This window comes from Rissa tridactyla, chromosome 7 (assembly GCF_028500815.1).
Source record: "Rissa tridactyla isolate bRisTri1 chromosome 7, bRisTri1.patW.cur.20221130, whole genome shotgun sequence".
Classification (NCBI taxonomy): Eukaryota; Metazoa; Chordata; class Aves; order Charadriiformes; family Laridae; genus Rissa; species Rissa tridactyla.
Window position 1 is genome coordinate 2,987,141 of NC_071472.1, and position 17,265 is coordinate 3,004,405.

At 40.3% G+C, this 17,265-nt stretch overlaps 1 protein-coding gene and 1 long non-coding RNA gene across 27 annotated transcripts in view; one reads left to right on the top strand and one right to left on the bottom strand.

Annotated features, from left to right (window-relative positions):
* The window catches only part of MBD5 (methyl-CpG binding domain protein 5), a 144,835-nt gene that overhangs the window by 13,890 nt on the left and 113,680 nt on the right, over positions 1 to 17,265 (bottom strand). For 16 of the 18 annotated variants that reach the window (XM_054207678.1, XM_054207679.1, XM_054207677.1 and 13 more), the window contains 2 exons: positions 3,463 to 4,491; positions 1,570 to 1,781 (listed from right to left, as the gene is read on the bottom strand). In XM_054207678.1, coding sequence (XP_054063653.1) covers positions 1,570 to 1,781; positions 3,463 to 4,491 — 1,241 coding nt within the window. The remainder of the gene's footprint in view (positions 1 to 1,569; positions 1,782 to 3,462; positions 4,492 to 17,265) is intronic. The other 2 variants (XM_054207682.1, XM_054207681.1) reach the window with 1 other exon arrangement.
* Positions 119 to 13,110, top strand: LOC128912252 (uncharacterized). Of its 9 annotated transcripts, none has more exons than XR_008467578.1 (6): positions 119 to 237; positions 825 to 883; positions 6,103 to 6,530; positions 7,764 to 9,691; positions 10,579 to 12,055; positions 12,660 to 13,110. It is a non-coding gene; the product is annotated as an uncharacterized LOC128912252 (long non-coding RNA). The 9 variants fall into 9 exon arrangements; XR_008467576.1 differs by having other exon boundaries at positions 122 to 237; positions 7,764 to 9,461; positions 9,631 to 9,691; positions 10,579 to 13,110; XR_008467575.1 differs by having other exon boundaries at positions 122 to 237; positions 7,764 to 9,461; positions 9,634 to 9,691; positions 10,579 to 13,110.

The window sequence follows — 17,265 nt, forward strand, 5'->3', positions numbered from 1 at the left end:
GAACAAGCTAGATAGAAAACGAACAAAAAAAGCCATAATTTAGAGAAAAACAAAAACACTGGCTCTTAGAATTTGCCTCCTGGATCAAAACAGACACCTTGCATGAAACGATACAGCCTACCACGCCCTGCTGAGACCACGTTATCATCTCCTTCAGAGTCTTTTCAGGGGTGTCCTCCTCTGATTGAAGTACAGCACCCTCCTGTTTTCTCTCAAGTCCTAAACAACTCCACCAAGGTCAGTATTTCTGTTCTCAACTACTCTCTTTCGTCCCTACCCAGACCCTAATTTTCCTTCTTTCCTCCCTACCAACTGTTCCTCTGGACTCCCTGTACGCTCCTCATTCAATTTCTGGAACGCAGGCCATCACTTTCCTTTTGGAATTGGCTAACATTTCGATTTTTTCCCTTTCGGTTACGTGCTTCTTTCACGGGATCTCTTTTGACTTCAGCCCCTGCCTGCATCCCTTTGCACTGCAGCCGTAACGTCAGGCACTGCCACAGCAAACCGTAACCTGCAGATTAAAGTAACTGTGCTTTTTGTATTTCTTGTCACATACGTAGGCAGTGCAGACGATGTCAATAATAGTGCTATAACAACAATACGTAAAAAACAAGGGGAAAATATTTCCCAGAAGCTCCTCTAAATACTTACCATTACTATTTATATAACTGAGAATCTGAAGCAAAAAATACGGAGATGAAGCTACCAAAATTCACACGAAAACAAAGAGAGGTAATGGGCAGTTAGAGGACTGCGATTTTGCAACAGCAGTGAAACATCTACACTGAGGACATGACACGTCTTCTTTTTCCTTCTTAAAGGGTAAAAGCACTTTCCGGCACTGTCTGCAGCCTCCGTCTTGAGTTCTGCAGCAACCACGGTAATACTGAAGAATAATAAATACGCGTTTTAACTCTGGTTTTATTACCTATTTTGGTTGCTATGCTTCCTGTCAGTATGTTAGTTTGATAGTTCAACTTGCATTATGAAGAATCGTCTGTTTAGGTGGGTAGCAGGGAGGTATCATTTTTGCACAGTTTGTCATTGTGTATTCATTTTATTGCCTGTTTTCTTCAGTCCGTACAACCCACACCACAGCTAGCTCTCCCACTCAGCGTCAGTGGGAATATACGGGGACTGGTACGCACGGTCACCTACAATCATTTATCAAGTTTCTAATTACTATAAAGAGGTATCAATATTTATTTCTCACCACTGAATGGTTAAAATGGTCTAAATGGGAATTCATGATCATTCCTGCAAAATGGAAAACAGTTTTGCTAAAAATGTACTGTAATTGTCAGACACACAGAGCATTTTTTTTTTCAATACATGCAGCGTAACTCTTTCCAAAGCAACTATACCCGATTTCCAGGGAAGAAAGTATAAAATTTCAGCAACAAATGTCACTGATTTGCAAAATCCCAAAAGTACTGAAAGAGGCAAGCAATTGTGCGTATCATGTTGTCTTAATCACTCGGCAAAGAAATCAGGCTATGGAGGATATAATTCTACCTCCTGATAGTTGCACATTTGCTTGAATATTGATTTCATTTTGCTCTCTACCTGGAAATTTTGGAACAGACACGCCATGGGGTTTGGGTTGTTAGCTGGGCCAGGAATTGGGGGCTGGCCTTGAAAGCCCTGCATGTTCTGATACCCCTGGAGAAGGTGCTGCTGCTGCTGATTTGAAGGAAACATCTGATTGTTGTTTAATAGCGACTGGAGATGACTCAGCTGATGGTTATTCAGAGTAGTGTTTATAGATGACATGTCACCTGTAAATCAAACACAGGGAAACGTAAGTCAGTATCGTTTTCAACAGTCAGGAGGAATTTCCTTGACTCAAATTTTAACTGGCTGCTAAGCAAATGCCTCTGCAAAACACCACTTTTCCCCTTCAATCTTCTACGGAATGGTCCTCAAGGCATGTGTCTCCTACTCTTTATTCCTTTATTTCTTCAGTATTGCTTCTTTTGCATGTCACATCTATCTGGACTCTTTCTAAAGGTTTCTGCCATGACTGTCCCTGCCTTTGGAAGGGTACACAGCCAGGTATGGCAGAGCGAGCCGCTACGATACTCGGTGTCTTGGAATCTTACTCTTAGTTTCCAAAGAGTGACTGCTTCAAACAGTACTGGGGTGGTGAGGGGGAGGAGGAGAAAGAGAGAGAGAGAAAGAGAAAATCATTTAAAAAACCCAACAAAACTATTTTTTTCATTAATTATGACAAAATCACGTGAGCTAAACTGCAAATGCGCAAAGGCTTTTTGTCTCACGGACACGTCAGCCAATGCTATACACATTTTTTTTTTTTTTTTACATTTTAGAGAAACAACTGCATTAACTTTTTGTATTATGCAAAAATCTCACTTTACATGAAAATCATAGTTCGAGTAAAATAAATACGCCGTTGAACTTGACATTATGAAATAATAAAGCTTAAAAATGTATCCATTTCCTGGGGGTTTTTTGTTTTTGAATTAAAAGCCCATGTTTTTCTTAAAATTGCCATTTGCAGAATCATTGGTTGGTTGTATTTTACATGGAAAATGTAAAGTAGGGTTGAGTTCACGATAGCCATTTAGTAGGAAAGTATGAGGTATTAAGTTAAAATACTTATCAGCTCTTTGCCAGTACTTAATTCCTCCTACTAGTCTATTTATTAGCTTACACAGGGCAAACAACAGAGCACTAACTGTATTACATTTTCTTGGTAAAAACCATCAAAAGACCCAGGAGAAAAAACCCTTGTATTTAAGGGCTTTTTAATCACTTGTTTCGGGATGTCGGTGTTTGTCAAGTGAGATACCCTGGGTTTCTAAACTACAAGCTAAAGTTAAAAAAAAAAAACAAAGAGAGAAATGAGAAAAATATAAATACACAATAAAGGGCTCGAAGGGCAACCTTCCTCTTTGAACTTGTGCAAGGACCTACTTCGAGTGCTTTATGGATTACTTTTTGTGGAGTGTGCTTACGGTTTTGGCCCTTTTGATTCGTTTGGAAAAAGGCACTTGGCCGTTTTTCATCTACCGCACAGCTACTCGCACTAACCCTGTGATGCCACACGCACTTGCAATGAAACGCTGCATCCCAGAGATGCACCTGTGCCTTTACTACTGGAAAAATGAAACAAGTCCGATTGCTTACAGAATTTGAAAGTGTATATAGTAGGGCTAGGTGGCATCAGAATTAAGAACGGAATATAAAATAAGTTCCAAAACCAGTATTAAATGTTACTGAGGTAAATGAGAATGTGTTTTAAATTTCTTACAATAACAGTTATGTTTTTCTCAATAGAAATAAACAAGCTGTAACATACAAAAGCCTTACAAAAAGAAGAGTATGATAAAGTGGAGTCTTTAAAAATAGAAATTAGAATCTGAAATTCCCCCTCCCCAACCCTCTTCCTTTTTTTTTTTTTTTTTCCTTTTATATCTGTGAAGAAATTGAACTTACCAAGCAGACCTGTCCCCAGTAGAGGGTTAAGTAGCTGTGGCACCACAGAGTTATTGTTGAGTTTAGCTGGACCAGATGTATTCCCAGCATTATTAGATATGTTCAGCAATGTTTCTGCCATTGACACCACTGCTGTCCCACCACCCAGGGTTGAGACAGACAGTGCTGCCACTGCTGATGATGTAGTGGTTGTGGTAGTGGTTGCTTGGGAGGAGGTGGCTATGGAAACCTCTGGATGATTAGCGGTGTTGCCCGATGCAGAGTTCAGGACACCTCCCACCAGCTGGGGATTCAAGGCCATTAATGCTGAGGCCCCAGAGACAGCTGGGAGGAGCAGGGGGTTAGAAGTAGTGTCAGTGCCTGAAAAGCTTGGTATGGGGTTGCCCAGGGGGTTGGTTAAAAGGGTCTCCACCCTGTTGCTTTCTGACTGATTGCTTGGCAAATGGTCAGGTGGGGCTGTCATCTGTGTTACTGAGGGTAAAGGGTTATTTTGCTGTTGCAACAGATCTGAGATGGTCAGATTGAAAGATGGTAGGGGAAGCATGGCAGCTGCTTGGGCTTGGTTCTGAAGGAGGGTTGCTAGAAGCTGAAAATGAACAGGCTGCAATACCTGCCCATCCACGTCACTGGAGAGAAAAGCTAAAGCAGCATTTACATTCGGGTTGAGAAAACCTAAAGGGTTGAGGTTGACCTCAGACTTGCCTTCTCCTGCTGAAGGCTGTAGTATATTTAATAGATTCTGGTTTAGGAGATGTTGCTGATTCACTGGCAAAGAGATAGGTAGAGAATTGAGGAGGTTTTGATTCAAAGAATGTGGAAGATTGTTGTTTGAAGAGCTGTTCTGCGGAAAATGAAGCGAGTGTTCGTGGCCAGCAAAAGGGAAATCGCTCCCAATGGGCAGCTGGCTCTGAAGTGGGTTTCCAGCAGCAGTAGTGACTATAACACCGTCTTGAAGCACAGATGTTGTCTTTGTGATGGCAGGTTGGCTGGTGCCAGCTATGGCTATTGATGACGATGGTCCTGAACCCCCTGCAAGGCAAAAGAACAAAACTATTAATAGAATACTGCCTGTCGGGAGACAGTCATCAAACTATAAAGCAACCAGGTTAATCCAAAATAGTAATGTTTGATACCCATGCACAGAAAGAAAATGTTTTGAGCATCCAGACTTGAGTACTTTTCAAATATGAATGAATCTGCTGTCAGCTGCTTCAGACAATACGTGCTGTGCCACACCTCATCAGAAATTATTTAACTATACACGTGTATTTCTCTTAAATTTCTCCGAGTGGGGATATAAGAGGATTTCATTCATTATATATTTTGATTAGCATAAACCTAAAAGCAACCATAACTTAATATAGTTAGTTGTGGACCCGTATGAAATTAAGTACTAGGAAGAAGGATCTACGGGAGACATGAATGATGTTGTGTGAAAGAGCGCAAGAACTTGATCCAAATGTAGATGGAACCTTATGCTCTTCTATTTCCATCTCTATTTTTAGTTTGGGAGAATTATTATTTAAAGCATTATTTTGATTCCTGAAGAAAAAATACAATGACGACAATTACATGTCATGATGATGCCTATGATAAAATCTAATGAGCAAAATACATTATGGTCAAGGCAGGTTAGCAGACAAAAACCCCCCCAACAACTTATAAAAAAATGTAAATTGGGGTGGTCTAGTCATATCCATCACTTGGCATGAAAAGAAAGACCAGCTGGGTGCGTTTACTGTGAGGGGCCTACACAGAAAGAGTGAGAGAAAATGAAGTTTATTTGGCTACCTTTAGCCAAAGCTGAAGTATAAAATAAATTATTCATTGTCTTTCACTTAAGGCAGAGTCTTGAATTGGCAGTGGTCATACACAACATATAAGAGGAGACTAGGAGAATTCAAGCAAGTGAAATTGCCTTGAACTACGCCTTTCTACTTTAATCACTGCAATTCATTGGAGAAAAAAACATTAAAAATATGTATTAAAACGATATACTGCATGTATATAAAACTGTATAATTATAAATGTATTTAACTATGGCTTTGATGCAATAAAATAATTTTCCATTCTCAACTGCCTTGCAAATACAGCTCATATGATAGAGATCAAAATATATCGATTATTGGAAAGCATCAATTACCATTTTTCTAAACAAATACTATTTGAAAAAGGATGTGCAACTATGCTGTTAACTGGTAAGAACAGAATCTAATCTTTACAGCATTTGTAACTTAAAATACTATTTGTGAAGTTCTGTAATGTCATGACAACTCAAAAAGGTAGAAAATGAACACAGTAGATGAGGCACTGCATTAAATTCGTGAGAAGAAAGATCACACCCTCTCTCCCAGGCACCATTATCACATTTCAGTACAGAAATTAAATAATAAATTAAAAAAAAAAAAAAGATAAATTAAGAACAAATTGTAATCATAAAGCAGAGGATATCCTACTCTGCTGTGACGAGAAATCTGTTAACCAAGCAATAAAAGCAGTTTCGTGACAAATACATTTCTCTAGGCAGCAGTTTGGAACAAAAAAAACAGATACGCACTTGAGGAACAAAAACCCCAACCGTGCACTGAAAATATACGTCCCACTGGATTTCCACTTACGGGTTTGTGTTTAACATTTCAGACTGGGCAGGAACAGCAAACGCTCTGTATCTTGACACCCCCAGGCCTGGCAAATGCCTCCTATGTACCTGAGAAGCCGGCACTCACGCCCTCCATGGCCTTCTAGCTCAGAAATACAGACTTCCAAATTATAGACACCTTCCCCGGAAAAGTCAATGAAAAGCTGCCGATCAGACAAGTTGCTCAAACATTACTCAAAGCTACAATGAAGCTGCTAACAGCAAACCTGCTGGTAGAGACGAAGGAAAACCACGGCTATGGCAAGTACATCTGTTTTCTGCCGGGGTATCTGCCCTACTGCTGGCTACCCAGTTCTGGAGAGAAGCCACCTCTGGCAACGCCTCCAAAATGGGGCGTAACAGAAAAAAGAAGGATACTCTTAAGCACGTGTTTACCCATCAAGGCGTACACGACCTACCGCGATGACAGGTTAAAAAGATTTTTCATGTGTGTGCACTCTTTTTTTTCCTTTTAGTATTTTGCTATTTTTATTAATAGGCCAATAGTAAAACACAGTTCAAACGTAGTTCATCCAAAGGAGCGGCATAACATAAAATGAAATCCAACGTGTATGCTTACTATTTATTTTTAACACACAACTGTAAACTCTAGCTACTCAAATTCAATGACACAAACCCCAGAGAACCTAAACTAAACTACAACTGTGCATCTTCCTTTTTTCGCTCATTTCTGAAATATTTTAAACTGCATTTTTAGAGAGGTAACAGAAAAGTCTTTACAATCTTTGTGGCTAAAACCAAATTGTTTTTGTTTCATTGGAGAAAAGAAAACACACCCGCTTACAATAGTTTCAAACTCTCGTGCCAGGCTGGTAATGGATCAGTGTGTTACAGAGCTCACAGCGATACACATCATTAACTATCAGGTACCTGCTTGCTCACAAAAAAGGAAATTTTCAATTTGTTTTATTTGCTTTGTTTAAATCAGTACCCAAAATTGACACTCCAAGGATTTAAATATTAGAAAAAGCCCCAAAGACCAAACTACAAATTTAAGAAATAGCATTACAAAGTCATCCCGATGTGGTTTTAAGGGAAGAATCAGCTGCACCACTCAAATGACACAAGACGGATGCCTACCGTACTTAAAAATACATAGGGCCTCTTAAATAATGGTCGTTGAAAAATTGCTCACTGAAGCAGAACTCTGTCACTGCACTTTGAGACACACTTAACGTTAGTCTCTCTAGTTGTAATCTAGTTTAGGATGGACCAGGTCATACCCGAACATCTTCAGATGGCCATTCTTCCCATTTGGAAATGACCTTTCCACACAAAATTTTACCGTCAAACAGATAAAAGCCGGCTACCATCAGCCTGGCCTGCAGGAACAGTCTGATAGACTGGATTTTCTAAGATGTGAGTTCGTTTCAGGCAATATTTTTTTGGAAACTCTTTACTCCTGCAACAGGGGAAAGACAAATATACAAGCTCTTTCCTCGGTGGCTAAGAAAGGCTTCCCTCGCTAGTAGAAATCACATTCAAAGTGTTAAGCAGCACATGGATAGATTTTTAATTCAGACATGAGGCAACTATTCTATATATAGAGCTCTCATGAATATAAAATCTAATTTTGGTATTTTCAAGTGGACCTTATCTCTGTTTGTAATTTATTCATGATCCTACTTTCCATTCCACTCAGGTAAATGACCACATGGAAGAGTATCTGGTGTGAAGTCAAATCTCAAACTCATAAAATTGTTGCGAGGTTTTTGTCAAGCGCTGCCCTGATTTCTACCCCCATCAAACCAGTTCCTGGAGATCCAACATGGGAGGGTCTGGAGCACATTCAACACTTCCCCTTTCTCCAGGTTACTTAGGCAATGAATTAATTGCTACTGGGAGAAAAACAAAATCTTGATGGATTCTGAGTAGGAGGAAGGAAACGTGTCTTTATTTCAATCCAGACTTGAGAAGTCTGGGAGTGGAAGAGGCGATGAGTAGCCAGACTTCAGCAGGAAAAGAAAAACCAGGCAAATATTCTCCCCCAGCTTCTGTTAAACCTGCCTCACAGAGAGGTGTAGGAATTGGGGTAGGAAAGCCCTGAACTGGGTAGCAGCTAATACAATATTTACAACTGCATTCTGGGACAAATCTATGTCCAGCAACAGACTGAACTGCCAGAATACGATTCCTGGATCCTTTCCAAAATACCGTCTCCAACAAGTCAATATTCCAGATGAAGAAATGCGTGCACGCCCATTCTCATTAAAACATAGTGCTGCTAGACGCTAGACATCTTCTGCACATTTGGCCCCAATCCAAAAGACAAAATCTGAATTATTTTTTCCCTTGTATAAAACACGTATAATTTCCATAACTGTGAGTGGTAGCGCTGCATCAACAAGGTGCAGAATTCCATCTTCCCCTGGGAGGACCACGAGAGCCCTCGGAGAGCCCTCTGAACTGTCCTTCCCCAGTCTCAAAACGAAATCTCCAGGATCCAGGACGAACGTGAGCAGCCCTGTCTTTCTGACTCACGAGGAGACCAGATGCAATGAGAAGAAAATGATGCCCGGTACTGGCAGCCTGAAGATGTGAAGCGTTCTCTGAAACCGCACAAAATATGTACCGTACCTCATCAAAGCAAATGTACAAGCTACACTGCGAGTACAAGAGAAGAAGAGTCCTAAGAAGAGTCCTGGCCTTTCCAATCAGGGAGTAGCACTAAAGCATAGCAGCAGCAACCTGGAACCGACTCTGGATGTCCTTTGAGGTCTGTCTTTTATTATCATCTAGACCCATACATTGTATTTACTAGAATTTTCACAGAGGGCAGGATGGCAGTGGAAACCAGGTGGTGGACATCGCCTGAAAACAGATCCCTACGCAAACAAGCTGCCTTGGCCAGAAGCGGTGTAAGGAAAACAGTCCTGACCACCTGCATTTCCATCAGGCCTGGAGAAGGATGACAGCCAGAAGAAAAGAAGATGCACCAATGAGTTCTGACAGCGTGGAAGCTCACCCAAAACTCCACCATGAAATGGTTCGTTATTACAGTATCCAGGCTCCAAGATGACAACTAGGAGGCTTTTGATGAGAAACGTGCACGGGAGTTGAAAGCAAGAGGGAAATCACAAGTTTGATTCCAAGTTTCATAAAAACATGCTATTTTGAATCCTGGAAACACAAGGCATCGTACATGTCAGCTCAGTAAACAACAGTCCTTAATAATCAGAAGCTCTTAAGAGTAAAAGTAGAATGAAAAAAAGACGAAGGAGTGAGACTAAAAGCCATAAAAGCCTAAGACAAATGCCGGCTTCCAGCTCCTGCAGACGCAGACGTCTGCCAAAAGTCCTTTTGCCAGTTGCTGAGAAAAAGGAACCATCTTTCTAACGCAGTGAGTAGAAATAGTCGGAATGCCAAAAAATACATCTATTGTTCTCTTAGAGGGTGAAATAAATGTTTTGGAAGTAAATAAATGGAAATTAGATGGGATATACATTTTTAAAAATTATGAGTTTGTGTGCTATAGTATTTTATTTATGAACTTTTTTTTTTTTTGAAAGCAGGTTTATTTTCCTGTGTGGATTTTATCTGCGTTCCTTTTTTTCAAGTACTGCTTGACAGGTATTCCTAAGAAGATGCAATAAAATAATGGGTATTACAAAATCAGTTTGTGCTTGAGAAGAATCACTTTTTCTGCTCACTTAAAATAAAGAAATTAGAGTGGAAGATATTTATCATTCATATCTCAGCATTGTCCTACCACGAGGAGACAGGAACACATACGTACACATACGCTATTGGGATGGCAGGGTGTATCAGAGCTCTATCTTGTTTGGAGTCCTGGTTTTAAACAGTATTAAGATTTGAATAAAACGAAGACTGGTACAGCAGGCTTCAACGGCTGTCCTCAGAAAAAGAAGTGGGGGTTGAGCTATTGATTTCAAACTAAGCAAAAGGAAAGAGTCGAAGCCCGTGTATCAGTTCTGCAGCAGCAGCAGAATTGTCTGCATAAAAATACGTAGGAACAGTAACAACTTCGGATACTGTGAATAACGCTTCCTTATAAACCAAACAACTCAGACCGAAAGCAAACTATTGTAGTCTTCATAGATATTAAAAGTACTTCTACCAAATTAAAGAATGTTAACTATATCTGTATTTTCCTAAAAAACTGCAGTTAAATACACCAATTTGAAAACGATAATAGAAATAATATTTTACAACGCATTTCTCCGTAAGAAATATATCATTATGTATTCTAATATTTCAATAGTCTCAACAGTGCATTGCTGGAATTTGTAGAATCAAAATAAGCAATAAGACAGGTGCATTCAGTACTTCTAAACAGAGCTTGTGCACAACTTGCTCATTAGGCATTAATATCTTAAACATTTTAAGAGCTGAAAACAAAGAAATGTGACACACAGCACATTCCCAATTCTTACTTTTCTGCATATTCAATAAAAATGCAGCTAACTTTATTTTATATTTTCTTTGTTGCTTTTTAGATTTAGAACATTTCAAGTTTTTGAAACCCTTGTCAAAAACTCTCATTCAGCTCCTTGGTCACGTAAAGAGCTTCTTGCCAAACCCTCCACCGCTCCCACCCTCTGCCGGCTGAAACTCGGTAGCTCTGGCAGAAGAAATCCGCAAGATTCCTTTCGGAAAGATCCAGCAAGAGTGCAGAGAGGACAGTTTCACCGCATGCCTTACCCTGAGATTACCAAGGTGTGAAAGTACAAAAGATCATTCATGCATTTCGACTACTACTGTATCTCTGACGGTTTGTGCAACTTCTGCCGCACAGCGTCACCAATCCAAGCTCGAGGCCTCCAGAAGCCACAGCAATACTGAGGTGAAATAAGAATTAACACCAATTTAGAGATACGACCACGTAGTTTGCATCAGTGGCAATATTTTTCAATTAGCGATTTTAAGAGGGTTAATTTTCACAGAAGTATAATCCCTGACGGAAGCGATATGACCCCATATGCCCTAAAAGTTTGAGACAACACGTTCCTGCTTTAACTACATATTCCATCACTTACCTATAAACTTAGAAGCAAGAGCTATACAGTTTTACAATTATATTCTCTGTTTTCTTTTTGGAATGGAAAACATTTAAGATATTTATCTGGTATCGCATTTATTATAGCGCTTTCAATTCCAAAGAAACCATAACTCAGCTGTTAACGGCAAACCCCTGTCAGTCGTCCCCCTTATCGAGATCCTGCTCCCTTGAGACAACAGAGACATCACCAACAAAGGGCAAATAAATAAAGCATCCCTCTCGGCCCAGCAGGACCAGCTAAAACCGTGATCTCCCCTCACATACAATACTCTGTCCGCACAGAATGTGTTCTTCTCTGAGACAGATTTAGCTGCCTATCCATAACATCACGCTTACCACTGTAGCAGCCGAGCGTACGACTACGGCTACCAACGGCATATTGATGCAGGATCGCGTATTTTTCCAGTTGCAACACGACAGCTGTAACGCTGGCCCTGTTCTTCGTAATGTTTTTCAAACTCCTGCTTTAACAGATTATTTTAAGGATGAGAATCCCCGAGGACTACAGCGCGCAGTCTCTGCGTCTTCTGAAAAGTGACTCCGCCAAAAATGAGTCTGACAAAATTTTGAGGAAGAGGCAGAAAACCCAACGTACTTTCTAGGACAACAGAAATCCTTAAAATTAGGCTTGTTTTTTTTTTTTTTTAAAATACCTGACTAAACTTGAGTCTTGGCTCCTCTCCTTACTCCTGTCTCTTCCAACTTCCGCCTTTTACCATCACTGCTGTTTTTAAAATTACGTTGGGAAAAGTACTCTTCTGTGCTTAGCTTACAGAAAGCAGCAGCAGCCCTCTAGTAAAAACGCGCCAAGACCACAGCATACAAACGAAGGACCAGTCTTTCAGTATTTGGCACTTAGGCTCATCTCGTCCTGTGTCAGTCCCCCATTCACAGCTGCGGGAGGTGCACTGCAGGTGAGGTAAAACATGTATTGCTAGTTTGGGAAATTAAAAATTCAATAAAAAGCATTATCTCTTTCAGTAGTTCCCGCTCCACCCTCCGACAAGTTTTGGAGTTGCCCACTGGTTCTGCTTAAGAATATTTTCAGAAGATGTGGAGAGCTAAATATGTATGGGAAGTCTCATAGAAGTAATTCAGTTTTTTTTCACAATCATACTTTTAATAAAAATAAGACTAATCTTTCTGCATTATTCAAGGCCAGGTTGGATGAGGCTTTGAGGAACCTGGTCTAGTGGGAGGTGTCCCTGCCCAGGGCAGGGGCTTGGAACTAGATAATCTTTAAGGTCCCTTCCAACCCGAACCATTCTATGATTTTATTATTATTTTTTACAAATCCTCTCACTTTTATTACTATAAATTCCTAGAAAAATGTACGGCAGTTAAAACACTGATTAGATAAGAGTTTGGTTAACTAGAAGACTATGAGTTATCAGCAAATTCAAATTATAAGCAGCAAACAACCACAAGAACAAACCCAAGCTGTGTGTCTAAGCCAGCGATGCGCTCGGTAAGCGGAGCTCAGCAGGGCTGAACTTTTAACCTTGGTATTTATCTCAGAGGTAACGCCACCGCGATTCACAAACTGGGTATGGCAGAGCCTGAAGGGCCCCAAACAGTATAGATAATGTACGCTGGCGGCATCAAGTTCAAAGACAAGGAGGAAAGATGACGAGGCAATGCTGAGGTCTACGTAGCTGCACGCCTTTCACGGAAGAGCCTCGAGCCCCAGGATGTGGGAGAAGCAGAACGGGATCCCACCATAACCCTCGACAAGCCAGCGCTCCGTTAACATTACCCTTTCTGATCTTCACTCACCCAAACCCAACCAGCATAACACGTCTGCGTAGTTATAAATAAATTATTCCTACATTTCCTTTTTCCACTTCTACTAAAATTAGAGGCTTACTCATTTCAGCTAAACAACCGAGTTAATTAAGTAGAGATTGAGCTGATTCCCAAGTTTTTCCAATTTGCTAGCACTTGCTAACAATAAACAGTCATAAATAGAGGTAATTTGAAAAGAAAACTCTATTCCACTTCCAAATTTTTCCCCTATTGTAAACCTCCTGGTAGCAAGTATCTTTACACCGACTGTATAAAAGTCTATCACGTTAACAATTAAGTTTTACCTAATATGAATGCTGATGCCTAGGAAGTCAGTGATTCCTTTATGTTCAGAGAATGAGAGCGGGTTTGTGCGTAAATCTTCTACCAAGAGTTAACAAGAGCCAATAAATGAGAATATTCATTTCAATAGCAGGGCAGGGAGCAGACTTGACCTACCACACGTCTCATACTTGGAAATCTTATTCTTCATGTAGAACATTTTCCCCATTCTTTGCAGTTCTCATTCAAACAGGAAAATAATCACTTTTGTCTCCCCAAAATAATAACGAAGGAAAATGGGGTAGAATGTTGAAAAGCAGTGCCAGATTTTATATAACAGTGATTCCTTATAATCACATCCCGCCCCCCACCAGAGAAAAGTCTCTCGGTACGTTTATATAAACACCGAAACCCAAAATCAATTGGCTTCATAATTAGAAGAGTAGCTGGCTGGCATCCTGTCTAGGGGCTATTTAAGCTTAGTAAGAAACTCTTCTCAGATGTAACAAGCCCCACAAGGGATGCCAACCAGCTACTCTTCTGAATTTGAAGTCAAAAAGTTAGAAGTTAAAGAGCAAATCCCGAAGTTTGCATACTAGAATGTGCCACTTTGTACAGGTTTGATGTGACATACTCTGAAATACCCCATCTTTGATGCGTAGGAAAGACCATTTTCAGAGACGCAAGGGCATACATTATGTTGTTGACTACCACTACGTCCAATAGTACATTTAACCTTTTATTCATATAACTCTTTATCCTCACATCATCAAAATACGGACGCGACTGCACCATCATTCCTTTCCATCTAAAGTATTTACTATTCACAGCTCTCCCAGAAGGACAGGGAGAATACTTACCCCAAACTACTAAGAAAAACAGGTTCACAAATTACAATACTTTTCATCAGTGTTTTTCACCTAGATTAAGGACAAATCCTTTAGTTAGACTAAAGCAATTCACCCCTCAGGAGACACAGCTTTGTGCTACAAGCATAAAGCAAGAGGAAACGAAACATTACAAATGGCAAAGAACTGGGACCTCTTCCCCCCATGCTGCTGATAAGGGAAAAAAACCCAACAAAGGCTGGTCTGATTTGAAAACAATTTTTCTCTGAGCTGCAATATGATTATTGACAAGATAATTTCTGATTCTGCAAGACAACAATCCCTGATTGCTCCACTTTGAGTAGCTCTAGCCAACTGTCTGTCTGTCAAAAAAAAATGTCTTTCATGAGTCCTTTAGGTTATATTGGGATGAAATGTTGATACTGAGGTTGCATTATGATGGTTAACAGATGTGTAAGTATTGTGAGCAGTCCCTGTGAAGGGACACAGTTCTCCGTACCACCCACCCATCGGTACGGGAGGGCAGCTCGAGGGGAACGGAGCTGAGCAGATGCTGAGGTCAGAAGCGACCACCATCATCAGGCAGAAGGATCCTACGCACACTTGGGTTGGGAAATTTCTTTACGACTCTGTTCATGCACCGTTCAGACTCTACAGATCCTCTGCTAGAGTACTTCAATGTTTAGTATCCTCACAAAAAGAAAACCACTCTTTCTTTGAGCAACCTGGTTGGAGGTATCCCTGCCCATGGCAAGGGGGTTGGAACTGGATGATCTTTAAGGTTCCTTCCAACCTCAACCATTCTATGATCCTATGATTCCATCCTCTGGAGTCAGGTCAGGATGCCTTTTTATTTACATTGGTAACAAATGTCTACTGAGCCGCGAGAGTAAAACTATACCCAAAACATTCTATGATTCGATGATTCTTTGATGCTGAATTTACTGGCTCTCACCCACTGGAAGTTGGCACCAAATGTCTGCCAACAAGGTAAAAATAATTCAGCCCTCCACCATTTCAGATACTGCCCATGTGTAAATACCTATAGAAAGTGATGCTATTTCTTGGCTACTTCTTTGAAAGAGCGGATTGCAGGGCATTCCCAAATGCTGGAATACCTCGATCCAGCTCAACGCCCTGGCAACTGCTCTGCTGACGAGGTCCCAGTGTTGGAGGTGAGCCTGACTTCGGGATCTCCTGGAAGACGAGAGTACAGACACTGGCTCCAGGGCTTACACCCCGAGGTCTCACCGACAACCACCCGGACCAATGTTGTGGCCCCCCTTGGAACTCTCCAGTATTTCTGTACCTTTCAGGAGGAGGGACCACTAGCCAGAACGCCACATCCCAGCTTTCTCATCCCCAGTTCCACCACGTATTCCCATTTTCACGTTTCCATGGATTCATCCTGCTTCTCTTTTTGTGGGATTTTTTGAGGGTTTTTTTCCTAACACCACCGATCTGACAGTTTGCATTACATCTATTAAATCAAAGCCTCCCAAACCCCTTCTTTGAGTCACTCTTTTCCAACACAATGTTCCATTCCCAATTATATTACACTGTACTTGGCTGTATTAAAATAAGTTCTGTTTGAGTGGGATAGAAGCTCCTCACTGATTAGTATTGGGCCGGTGAGCTCCTCCCTATTTCATTATATTTTACTATTTTCTGTTCTGTAAAATTCACCAGTAAAAATTACTGTTCTGACTCTATGGAAGGGCTATAGCCTTTGTTTGCCAAATCTGCCTTTTGTTTGTCACTACTAAACACCTAGACCTAGAGTTTTTCATGTTTCTGATGTTCTGATATTTGAGTCAACTTATCATTTTTATTTCTACCGCTATGGTATTATATTAGTTCCCTTGCTTCCCGATATCAGCTGTATATAGCTTTTACTCCCAAGTATTTTTCACTTGTTTTCATCTATCCCATCGTTTATGCACGTTGCATTCTTAGCAGGATTTGCTTGTTGAACGTTCAACACTCACACACAGATTTTTTATGCTGTGAACTTCTGGACTAACGGCACATTCTAATGGCAAGAAAAAAAATAAATGAACCAGATTTTACAATAAATTATATATCACACGGTGACGCAGTCCTGTTTTACAAAGAGAACAGGCAAATCCAAAAAGAGGCAAAACGGCTTAATGAATAAATCTTAAAGCCGCCAAATTGGCAAACTGGATTGTCCCTTCAGTTCATACGAGGAGGCTGAGGGTTTGCTTGACAAGGAATAGAGCATCAGAGGTTAACGGAAATATTAACACCACTCATTAGAAAAAAGGAGTCTAGAACCCAGTCTCCTGGCAGAAAATGGACTCTTTTCAAAGGAATAGCCCTAAAAAAGTCTATACAGACCTGCAGCTACCTCCTCCTTATTAAACAGTGTTCGCAGCCCAAATACTATAGAACCGAGAGACTGAAGTTGTTAATAAAAATTAATTGAGCATAACTGGTTTTCAAGGGCTCAAACTTGGAAAACTACAAAACAGAAATTTTTACTTTTGTATTTACTAATTTTCAATTCCATCACACTCATACTGAAAATTACCTGGAAACCAAAGATATCATCTGTGGAAGAAGAAAACAAAAGCTAGAGTAATAAAACTTGGTCCACGTGGTTAAAATGTAATTAAAAGCTTAGGAAATAACCAGCTATCTAATTGTGGCGATTCTCAGTATTTTTCCTCTCAGGAACTATTTTCTGATTAGTAACTATTCTGAATGCTGGCACAGAAACAGAAAACAGATTTAGCAATTAAAATACTTAAAAACAAAGCAAAAAAAAAAAAAGAAAAAAGCAAAAAGCCACAAACTCAAATATGAACAGAAGAGTTTCCCGAAGACATCTTACTCAGCTGAACTGCTCCTGAAAGCAGAGTTCACACGGCGTTTTGGACACTGCTCACCAAAACTATCGACCTGCTATGCAGAATAATAATACAGAATAATTCACCATATATCTCTTATCTCTTTTTGTCTACATAACTGAACACAGACTGGTAACTAACTATTATTTTTAAAGGTTATTAGTAACGCAAAATACTCAACATTTCACACTTGTTGCACGGAAAGACTGCTCCTGTTCTCTTGCAAATACAAGAAAGTGTCCCTATCTGGATTTTCCCAGATTTTAGATTTAAATTTTAGATTTAAATCTCATGCCTGAGCCCCACGCTGCTGTGACGACGCAGGCAGGAGGCTGG